Source organism: Simochromis diagramma, unplaced genomic scaffold (assembly GCF_900408965.1).
Source record: "Simochromis diagramma unplaced genomic scaffold, fSimDia1.1 OVJJ01000753.1, whole genome shotgun sequence".
NCBI classification, from domain to species: domain Eukaryota; kingdom Metazoa; phylum Chordata; class Actinopteri; order Cichliformes; family Cichlidae; genus Simochromis; species Simochromis diagramma.
This window is the reverse complement of record NW_024387523.1, coordinates 417,576-429,700: the sequence shown is the minus strand read 5'-3', so window position 1 is coordinate 429,700 and position 12,125 is coordinate 417,576. Positions and strand designations below refer to the sequence as shown.

Genomic DNA, 12,125 nt, shown 5'->3' with positions numbered 1-12,125 from the left:
GGGAAAATGAAAACTGAGCAGGGTATGAAAGGCCATTTTTTTACTCTGCATGCGGGTAAAAGTCAAACTAGCAAAGGAGGCCACACTGATCGTGTGAGTATGTATGCAAGAGACTTTGTGTGTGCATTTTTACGTCATCTGCAAAGGCATTCGTGTTGCTGTGAAACCTGACTGGACCCTGTAAGAATAAACCGTGCTCCGACCATCCTTGGATCAGCTCCATTGTGATTCATGGCCCCCTTCCTGTTGCTACGCTCTGTAATCCCTCTTCCCACTGACACCTGTTTGCTGTAGAATCACAAAGGAATGCCAAGGTGTTAGCCATGATACGCTTTATGTCTAGAAATGTGATCTGGAATTTGCTTAGTAACCCGTTTCCTCAGAGGTGGAAAAAAAAAAGAAGAAGAAAAAAGAAAAAGGAAAATTGCTGACCAAGTGCAGACACATGCTTGCTGGCTCTTTGGCACCCACGGTGATGAAGTAAAACCTGCTTCCTGTAGTAAGCTGGGCGGATTGAGCTTCTTACATCAACCCAAACTCCGAACTATTCCCACTAATTATAACTGCACACCTTCTTTTTTAGGACATGCAAAGACACACACACAACACAGGCTTGTGATATTGTCTCGGACACAAAAGCTGTATCCATGGCAACAAGTTTAAAATTTCTGAGAGTGACCTACCAAGCCAAAGTCTACCCCTGGCCATAAGAGCTGCACTAGAGATTTTTGAAACTACTTCTTTGATGGCACAAACACAAGCCAAACGTATTATGCAAGATCCCGCAATACAAACTCAATAGTTCATCATTCACTGGCCCACAAAGAGTCGTGGGAAGTCATTAAGATTTTAATCTTTGATCAATAACAAAACCTAGAGCCAAAAATTAAGAGTCCAACTTTACCAGAAATGCAAACAAACAAATCACAGTGTGCTGCAACTCGAACCAATTAAGAAGTGAAAAGCTGCAATTAAAAGGAAAAGTTTTTTTATAAGCAATAAGACTTCATTTTATGCTGGGTGATAATCATCGCCGCATGTATCGATTCTGACACAGACAAAAACAAAGTCGTGCAAACACAAACAGCAGTCCATATTACTAAACAGCGTGTGTAGTATGCGAATCTTTCACAAGCTCTCAACGGGCATCAGCGATCTGCTCCTGATGATTTTCACCCTCAGCAGGAAGAGCCTTTGGCATTTGAGTCTTGAGCCTTTTAACTGCAGGTCCCAATGTGAGAGCAGCCTGTATTGTGGCGGGTGTCAGATTAAACTTGACTTAAGCTGTTTTCGCACACAAACTCAGGACAGCGTTTCTCTTTCTCACATTTAGCAGACAACAGGACGCACTCTCAACAGCTGTAAATAGTCTAGTCCTGGCAAGAGTGCCGGCTAGGTAAAACATGCAAGAGGCAGGATGCAAAGTCCACCAGCTTTCTGTAAAATCTCCAGGAAAAAACCGACTCAGTTCTCGATCAAATATCACACAGGCTTAGTAAAAAGAAGCTGACAGGCTAAAGATGTCAGATGGTTAAATTATGTTTGAAATGTTTTGGACCCCAACGCATGTGTGAAAATAAGTTTACTGTATGACTTTGCAACAGATTTTTCTTACGTTTCAGTAGTTTTGAATACCGAGTCTGTAGTCATGCCCTGGATAATAATGGCTTCTTTAGCAGCCATTGGCTCTTCAGCAAATAGGACATTTAAATATGGCAGCGGCTGATGCTAAACCATCGTGTCACATCAATCACTCAATGCGTGATTGTGTGACGAAGAGTTGGAAGACTGAAAACAGTGCAGTTGCTTTTTGATTTCTCTTTTTCCCGTGACAAATGGGGAAATAAATAACAACGACATTGAAAAACCATTCGCATTGCACATCTGCTAAATTGTCATTTTTAGACATCGGTATCAGCCTAGACTTTCCCGACTGGTGCGTCCTTAACTATTCTGTTCAGCAAGGTCATTAGTGTTATGAATATAAAGGTTTTTAACAGTTAAGGGGGAAATATCACATGCTAAAAACACATCATTAAGCCCTTCCGAGTAGGAACTTGCAGAGCATCCAGCTGCTTTCTTTGGACGGTCGTTGACATTTTAACCCAGCAACGATACTTATGATCAACTCTCATGGCAACAATGACAACCGCTGCCTCAAACCTCTCCACAAACACACAGAACATCAGTTCTCCCCAGATACACTTCTTGACATTTTGTCTGTCTGACATCATCGACCACAGTGGGCCTGGGACCTTTGCGCTACAGACCACTTTTTAAAGCTAACAGAGGCTCCAGGGTCAGGTTGCTACATAGTATTCAACCAGGATTTATGCAAAGAAGCAAAATATGTTTTTTAAACTGAGAAAATTGCTGGAATATTTTATACAAACTGCCCTTTGCTTTCGAAAAAAATTTGGATTTTTTTAAAGCCTCTAGGCTTATTCCAGTTATTAATAAATGAAAATATCCTGCATGGAGAAAAATTAAAATAACTGTGCGCCTATCCCAAAGGCCAAGAGCGCACAATCGGCTGTAATGTGCAGCTCACAGATGAACGTCTTGAACTCTTGCTTCTTTAAATTTTATGTTGTTTCTAAATTTTAATTACAGCACTAAAACTGGCTGCGCGTCCCTCTACCCTTTGCCGTTTATCCAGAGTCAGACTGCAGCTGTTGCATGCAAAGCGAGGTTGTCCAGATGTCGCTGTCTAAAGCTTCAATTTTTTGCTCCTCCTGGGGGATCCAGAGCCATTCCCAGGCCAGATGAGATGCTCTATATAGTGTCTCTAGTGCATATCTGGATGCTACATCCAAAATATGTTGTTTTTTTGTTTTTTTAATTGAAGGCGTGACGAGGTAAAAGGAAAGGCAGATGTATGTTTTGGGTTTTGCCCTTTAAGGCAAGAAGGTAGGTCAACATGAACGTTTAAGACTTTTTCATCCCTGAGATCCTCTGCAGTGATTCCCACATGGAGTAAAGCCATCACAGATGGATACTGGAGCTTGTGTAGCACTGGCTACACAAATATGCAAACAACAACATAGCGCAATGCAAAGCTAAAGATGAGTCATTAATAAGAGCTCTCGATAATCAGGCTGTGCTGCTCTGAGGGCGATAATCATCGGCCGCCTGCTCTCCAAGTGATAAGCTAATCAGCCCTCCGTCTCTGCAGAGCCGTCGAGGGGACTCATCATCATTGACATTTCAGCACAGGATCGGGCCTATTGAGACACGAAGGGGAGGGGGTGGTTACCTGAAGAGACTTAATTATCATTGCTGCACAATGATATCCTCTTAACTCTATTTTGCCTTTTTTATGAAGGTTAACATTCCTCTTTCAATATTACAGTCAAGGTTTCACGGCTGCCGTTGACCCCTTTTGCAAAGTGCTTGTTAATTTTCCACATAATTACACAATTGCATTTGCCATGTAAACATACAACGATCATCTATGCACACAACTCGCTTTTGAATTGTTTCCTCATATGCCAGGGCAATCTTGGAAAAATCAAGCCTCTGTCAGCAGCTCGCTTTCTAAGCAGCTGCAGCGTGAGTGTAGATGTTCTTCCTCAGACGAGACAGTTGTGTTGTTGCATGTTAAAATGAATTCATAACCTGTGGGGATACTGTCATGACAATCTGACAGCTTTTTAACAATACAGACCCAATGTAGCAGAGTCTCAGCTGAATATCTGTCATCCTCTCTCCAACCTGTGTTAGAGAGCTTACAGCATGGGGTCTAAAGCAGAACGCTCTCCTTCACTGGGGTTTTCTCGTTCTTACATTGCTCCAAAAACGCAGGAAGAGAAAGGATGTCATTACACAGCTAGTTCTAATCGAGATTAAATCTTACTCCTGCCTTGTAAACTCGGCGCCAATAACAGTTCACGCCATCACCGGTTATGCAACAGATGCTACAGCGAAATGCAAAGAAGGATTCTGTGGCTCCCCGGCTCGAAATAACTTGCCCTCCCGTTTGCTTTGATCTCACAGGCATGTCTCCAAGGTGCGTCAAGGCACGTCAAGGCACAAGATGACATATCTTCCAGCTCCATAATGACCCATCTTCTTTTTCCTCAGTGAAAATTTTGGAGAGCTCTGACAGATGATATTAGTTATACCCAGGTGCAAACAACAGGCTGACAGATTCATGCTGACAGAGCAGGCTAACGCCGATCACTATAGCCCGACTACCTGCTGTTATAAATATTGGAGCTGGTTCCAGTGGGGGGGAAAAACTTTCAAAGTAGTTTCTGTTGGGGATTACAGCATATTTGTAAATTCTTGTGGTTCTTCTTGTCTGAATAATCTGAAAAACTGGTTTACAACTGTGAAAATTCCCATAAACAGCAGCTGAAGTCGGTAAAGACTTTGGAAAGTCCCAAGAAAGTACACGAGTCGCTGAGTGTGCACATTAAAGTAAATATTTAGTTGAATGTAAGGTACTTTTGAGAAACCGTGCATATTCATATGACACATAGCATTGTTTGTTTCACTAATGTTTAATCTGTAACATGGTAAAAGGACATAACTGAGAGTTCCAGTGTGCAGACTGACTTTGACTAGTTAGAAAAGCCATTCAAGTGCAACAGTGCTGATAGCAAGTCAGGTACGTCAATATGCCATCTAAACAGCAATAAACTACAACACATAATCTCTGTTGTTTTAACATCTCAATTTAAAATCACAAATACAACAAAATCAGAGTAAAGACATTCCAGCACAGGGAAACAGAATCATGAAAAAACCTCATAAATGCATCGATAACCTTGTCTTTTAGTGACCTTTCCCGTACGCGATTACTGTTATTTCTATCCATCAAAGGTGCGTTTTATAGTGACAGCAAAGTGTTTCTGTTATTCATGAGCAGGCTTATTTATACCTGCTTTTATTTTATGGAAAACGTTGTCACCGTTTCCTTAATAATCCCATTATGTCTCTGCGCCACTCAACAACTTCACAGGGACGTTATTTTTGGCACATGTTTATTCGCTGAGTGTCAAAGGTGCTGATCAGGAAGCTTTTTAGTTTAAAGATGAAATCCATCAATCAAGCTGCTCTTTGTGGCTCACTGTGCTGCATCCGGGACTTCGCGTACAATCATTGTAAATCCTCCTATACCCAAACACAGGATATTGCTCTAACACTCGCACAGTGTCTTGCATTGTGCTTACATCACTTAACAGTAAGTTCACAGCACCATTCGGCTGATACTTGCTGATACCATCAGTCAATGTTGGCCACAGTTACATGCATCACTGCACAGAGGTAGATATATAGAAAGTGGAGTTAAAGTTTTTATGACCCCTATCTCACTTTATTCAACTCTGAGTGTTTTACATGTGTTTTATTTGGGTTTAAGATGTCTAATTTGAAAAAAGAAAAGCACTGAATTCATTTTTTCAGATATTTTACTCTAAATGTTCTGGTATTGGTCTCTTAATTGACTACAGGGTGCCTTATATCATAATATTAACATTTACGTCATTTTATCTTCTTAAATTTGTATGCACTGCATGTTCGCAAGGCTGCTTCTTCTGCCGTGATTCTGGAGTTCGTGTATTTTTCATACAGTTCGTGTAGTCGATATTCATGCAGCCCTCTTGACAAGGTATTTATTCCTGAAGGGCCACCTCAAGAGCAGGGGCCGAGCCATTCTCATCCCCCGCAGGGAACGCGTTTCCCCATCAACACCCTGTTGCTCCACACGACGAGGACCAATTTTTGCCATTACTCTAATGGTTAGTAAACGGACCGGCAGTTGTGATTGCGTCCCATTTCACGGCCACGCTTCCCGACAGGTAAACACAGATTTCAGGTCAGCCGTGCTGTAAGGGTTTGTAGCGGCTCAGGGAGGATTAGGTTTCCTGAACAGTCACCTGCCGACGAAAGCGGCGAGGAATTAGGACAAACACCGCAAACCAGGAGAGCCACACCTCGCGTCGTGGCTTACCGAAACTCAACACACACACATGCACACACAGATCTGATGTAGAGCTCGGACAATAAACTTTTACAATAGGTCTCGGCGCTCTGAGCAGCAGCCAGAGAGGACGCGGAGACGTGACACCGTCAAACATCCAGCACTCCGGGAACGCGGGCTGCCCTCCTGGAAAAGTGCCGGGGGTTGCTACATTCAGAGAACAAGAGGCTACAGGAGGCGAAGAACTGACGGGACTTCCATTGTAAGAAACACAGCTGGGCTCGTTCACACTTACCTTGGGCTGCAAGCAGGACCGCTACTGCCACCAGCCAAGCGTTTCTCATCGGATACACCGGGCAGCGCGCTGCGTAATCTCTCGCCATTCTTATACACAGGAGATAAGGTGGACGTAATATCCACAACAGCGCCGTGCGTTTCAGCCGGGCTCCAAATTATTCCTTCTCCGATCAGCCAAGAAACTTCGAGCTCAGTTCAGACCGCCTGCGCTGAAAGCAGCCAAGTTACAGCTTCTCTCTCCTCCTGCCGCTCTGAGAGTGCCTCTCCTCAGTCTGGACCGTGATTAGTTTCTCTGTCCTTTGCTTTAATTCTGTTAATGACAGGAAGAGTCAGAGCCCTCCCCACGTGGACCGGCCGCAGTGCGCAGGCAGCCGGTGGCTGTGTTTTTGTGCCGGTGCGTCTTGTACAAGGCGAGCGGAGCGAAATGGAAACAAAGTGTGGACGGAGTGTGTGTGAGAGTGCTGGAGCTCCGTGTGTCTGATGCGGAGAGCTGAGTGGGGGAATATCAAAGTGATGTCAGCAGAGCGTCACCAAGAGGACTTCAGCCGCAATACTGAACCCTCACAGCCACAGACGCACAATCCGAGCGCGGTGCAGTTTAAAAGGTTAGAAATACAGAAGGGACGCGTCTGCATACCTGTGCTGTGAGCTCCGGGTGTGTTCTGCTGACACCTGCCGCTTGTTTGTGTATATGTGCGCGCGCACGTGTGTGTGTGTGTGTTGGAGCAGATTTTCACTGTTGGAGATGGAGCATCGTCGTGATACAAACAGAGTAACGACATAGAATCTTTTAAGCAGTTAAGTATTTTAATTTCATGCTTATAATATTTTTTATTTGTTTCTGTTTCACTTTTCAGCGAAGATTCCGTACTTTCCCCGGAGCTGCCGCTTATTCACACGGTTACTGGTTATTTCCGGATTTCCCACATATGACTATATAAACTAGTGTTGGGGAACTACTTATAATCCAATCGCACCTTTTTATTTAGGGCAAGCAAAAACAAGTAGCCTTTCATACTCTACAAGCAGAGTCCTTAAATTGAAGTCCCCAGGCTTCTGGGTAATATTTTCTGCAACCCTTAATCGTGTGGAGGTTACATTACTGTACATTTATTTCATCCACAGTTCTTGTTATTTTCTGAACAAATGTCCTACAAACTCTGAGTGTTTTAGGTCTGCGTTTCCCCAACTCTCTGTAACATACTTCATGCACTCAACCATCAGAAGTTTGAGCTCTCGTGCACTCAAGGTAAATCTTTGATAGCAAATTTCCCTTTATGGAAGAGACCATCTATAACATTTAATTGTTGCTTTTGGGATTATATTAATAATTACATGATCTATGATAATAGCTTTTGTTATACTAATTTTAACAGACCACCTCTATTGCCACATTTTCTACTACAGATTAATCACAGTTTGTTCATCATGTAGAAACAAATGAAATGATGAAAATGTTTGCAATGAAAGCAGTGTCTTCACATTGGTTACTCTGTCTGACCAGCAGCCAAGAAATCATCAAAGTAATTTATTAAAATCACCGAGAAGCTTTGTCAGCAAATGGTAACTGAAGCTGGTTGTCATGGATCAAAGTCATTATTGACTTCTGCCCTTCGATTTAGTGATGAATCATCTGACTATGTGAGTGAGGAATATAGTAAACAGTAGACATCACCGAGGGGGGTTTAGCGTGCCTGCTATGAATCAATAAAGGTCATATTGTTCACATCAGATGCGATGTCTCCGTGGACTTCACAGAATGCTTATTGTAATGCTTTTCTAGCCAAAGTTTTCTAAGAACTGAGGGGAAGCAGGTGCTCGGCTCACCTTGTTGAAGGCATTCCAAAGAGAGACGAATTTATAGAATCCAGATTTTTGCTGTTTTATTTTCTCAGGTGTATTTTTAATGATATCGGATGTTAAACATTTTCATTTAGCTTCTTTTTTGGTTGTCGTAGTCCCAAAGTACTGCACAGCAACAATTTGACTTCTAGAAAAGCTTTGGAAACAACTCAAACCTCCATCGTCTGCATAAGCATTCAGATTTCCACTTTATATGATGTAGTTGTTTCTTTGTCCAAAAGAACTACAAAAGAAATTGCACACATAAATTCAGGTTTGCAACACACACGAAAAAGTCGTAAGGGATTGCAGTGGTGGGGGTTAAGTCTCTCTAGATGGATGCCGTCATTTACTTTGTTGTCCCTTCCACAGAAACAGTGATGCTGAGGGTTTTTTTAAAGACAGAAATGGTTCTCCTCCACACACAGAGGACGTTTGCCTGTCTGTTTAAGACGATAAGGACCATCTTTGAAGTCCACTGCAGTGCTTTTTAAAGTTTCTGCTGAAATAAGTTGTACCAGCAGATTGACTGAGAAAGTTACTCTGTTCACAGCAACACACTGCAGAGGCGAAGCTCAATTAACTGTGTGATTGAGTCATAACTCCAAAATACTGCAGTGGGAAATATTTCTAATGCTGTTTGTGTTTTATAGTGATTTAAAATAAAACACTATCCAATATAAAATCTTTAGTTTATGCCAGTGAATAATACAGGTTTATTCACACATTGGATGGCTAGATGGAATAATGGTAACATCAATTCAGTCGTTTCACAAACAGACAGTTCGACTAAATTACTTAAAAGTTGTAAATAAACTTGTAAATAAAAGTCTGCCTCTTGGATTTGCAACCCTAGCACGTTGGAAGTGATTCATGTGGCACGCAGACAGGACATGCTGAAAGTTTTGCAGGTAATGTGAGAACCGGTTTTCTGTAAAACGCACAAGTGGGGTAGGTTAGTAATCAGATTTGCCTTTGATGTCTTTGTGTTTGTCTGATCCCTTACGTGTACTTTTAAAATGCTGTTCAAATATCAGGTTACATTTGTACGTACCCACCAAATCAGTGTTTTTCATATGACGTAAATGAAAGCAGCTACCTCTAAATAATCAGGGTTTTGATTTACAAGAGGTAAATCAGAGTTCACGATTATGAAATAGTAGTTGAATAGTTAACTAGTTTAAAAACAGGGACCAGATCTGTTAACACTGGCAGTCAGTTACCCAGAGTCTCCCTGCAGGTGACCGGTGAAAGTGGCTGAAGGTGTTGCATGCTCCTGTTTTAGGGTCACTGAGCAGTGCTTATGTTGTAGTTGTAGGTGTGGTGACCAAAAACTATGTTCATGTAATCAGGCTGTATGTGTTTTATCATAACTAATTACCTGTTCACCCACATAATTAGAATCTGGACTTACAGCAGACAGTCTTTCTTAGAATGAGTCTCACAGTCTGACAGAAAATAAAAGGGAAACAGATTTAACGAGGATGTGCTTATCGCTTTTAAAATATTTATTTGGTAAATGGTTTTTGCTCAGCGAGTCACATTTGGAAAGCGTTTTTTGGAAGGTCACCCAGGAGTCAAACCTCCAGCCTCACAAATAACGGTCATCCAGCTCCATCTGAGCTGCAGCTGCCTTCTAGTGCAACACCAAACAAATAAAATAAGACATATTTTTTTTCATACTCTAAACACTCTGAGAGTCTTGCCTGTGGTGAAAATGTATTTAAAGGCTTAAATAAAACATTGAGTAAGTTACGCTTTGCCTCCCCATACTGATATCAATATGATGAAAGATCTTGTTTTGCAGCTTACAGTAACAATGATGCCGCCGTGCTCCCACACCATCTGCAGTATCACAACAATCCCACTTATTCCAAAACCAGCAATCACTGTCACAGTGAAAACAACTCTTCATCACCCAGTCACAGCACCCACCTGTCTTTTCCAGCTGCAGTGTTACAGTGTAATGCACTCTCTGCTTGAGCACCATGATTTTTGCTTCAAGAAAACCAAATAACCACCTCTTTTATAGTGGAAAATGAACATAGGTCTCCCTGTACCTTCACTATTCAAAACATTTTACTGAAAAAAAGCATGCACAACTGCCCTCTGAGAAGCTCACCTCCCTGCATACCTCTAAAACCATCCCCACTAAGCTCCCACCATTTTGCTGGGTGGCGTACCCAGCCGCCCACCTCTCCATTATCACCTCATTAGCGGGCTGCAAACTGGCCCACCCTCCATTTTGGCTCCAGCCTCAATCAGCCCATTAATCACAGCAGAGCAGGGAAACCTTCTGTCCTCTGAAGACTCGCAATGTATTCTGCTGGCCCCTGCTGTGTGTGTGTGTGTGTGACTGTGTGTGTGTATGGTCCTGCTGCAGCATACAAATGATCCAGCTATATCCTGCCATCTGTTGACTGCTAAAAGTAATGCTTCTACACTGACATACACAAAGTTCATGATGTTTTCTGTCTGTCTTTTCATCTTTATCTAAACACATAATTACGTGATCCAAGGTTTATCTCAGCAAAAGAACAGATGGAATAAAGCACGCAATCACTGCAAGTCTTCATAATTAAACAACAAAGTGGTTGTTGTTAGTCCAAATTCAGCTCCTGAGAGTGTTTGCACGAACTATCAATGTGGTTGAAGAATTCATCATTTTGAGCCAACTGCCTTTTACAAAAGGGCATGGAAAGATTGTCTTTATATTATTCTGCTTGAACTTTCAAAGTACTAAAAATATGTTACACTACAACTGGACCCAAGTCCTTAATATAGAATGACATTATTGTAGGCAGGTACAGACTAAAAAAAGTCAGTGAACTTAAAGTGAAAGTCACATGTAGGGTGTGGAATAGTCCATTATCTTTTTTTGAAGGAAAACTGTGATCCAGACAGAGCAATGATGGATGGATGGATGGATGGATGGCAATATTTTACAGTACAGTACTGCTGGTGGGTGTTTCTCTGAAACCCAAAATCAACTTTAATGTTTTTGAAAACAAAGCCCACCCCCTTGGCCACAGTAATCCCCTACAGCTCAATCCTCCTGCAGCTCATGAAACATGAGAAAAAGCCCAAAGTATTGCCTCATCCCCCAAACTCTCTAAATGCCAGTGTGACTCAGCATCCATGAGATGCACCATAAAAAAATCCCAGTGCACCCAAAGTAGCTGCCAGTACCCAGATATCTGGAATCACAGCATACCCACACCAAGCCACAGTCATACTAGGGAATGCAGTGGTTGGAGACCATGGCAAGGCCAAAACTATTCCAAACATGTGCCATAAACTTACAATCTAGATGCCTTTAAAAGTGTTGCTTCCAAGACAGAAACCAGGTCTGTGCCCACTCCAAGCTAGTTTCCAGCTTCAGAGCATCTTTGGTGTATGGAGGTGGAAATAAAACTGCATTAAGCATAAATTGTGTTTTTAATTGCAATTGAATGGGGTCAGGTTGACAATTAAATAGAATCTTTTTTTAATAATGCAGCAATCACTCTATGAATATTGTTTACATACATAGAAATGTACAATAAATAGAAATTTACATGCACTACTAGCATACAGAGTCCAGCTCCAAACATGTAACAATTCAGAAATTCCTCTGGATATCATTGCTGCAGAATGCTGATAAATTAACTTGTTTTATATAAAACCAAACTACAACCAGTTGGCAACCAGTTGAGTCAAGCTCTCTATTGCAAAGAGATGCATCACAGACCAGTTGCACTAACTGGTGCAGACTGACTCAGATCGATTGCAACATGTTAGAAATCAGTCATTAGATGGCAACGATTGGCAAACCTTCACTAATCTGTCTGAGAGTGATTATAGTCCAAGTCAGATAGTGATTGTTTGGAGACAATGTCCATGCAGTCTCAAGTGATCACCCAGAGGCTGAGCACCAAACCCACAACGTCTGAGTTTTTGCAGATCTGTTTTAGTGGCACGAGGAAGACTTACATAACAACAGGCATCTGGATTTAAAGTCAGATCAGAATCTGCAAATACATAAACACTTATTATTATTTTCAACAGTGGTTATGTCTCC

The 12,125-nt window shown here is 41.9% G+C and overlaps 1 protein-coding gene across 2 annotated transcripts in view; it reads right to left on the bottom strand.

The window, feature by feature from the left end:
- The window catches only part of pvrl2l (PVR cell adhesion molecule related 2 like), a 315,269-nt gene extending 308,396 nt beyond the window's left edge, over positions 1 to 6,873 (bottom strand). Inside the window, exon 1 of one of the 2 annotated variants that reach the window (XM_040020159.1) lies at positions 6,222 to 6,873. In XM_040020159.1, coding sequence (XP_039876093.1) covers positions 6,222 to 6,309 — 88 coding nt within the window. In that variant the 5' untranslated portion in view covers positions 6,310 to 6,873. The remainder of the gene's footprint in view (positions 1 to 6,221) is intronic. The other variant, XM_040020160.1, reaches the window with a different exon arrangement.
- Between the last annotated feature and the right edge of the window lie 5,252 nt (positions 6,874 to 12,125).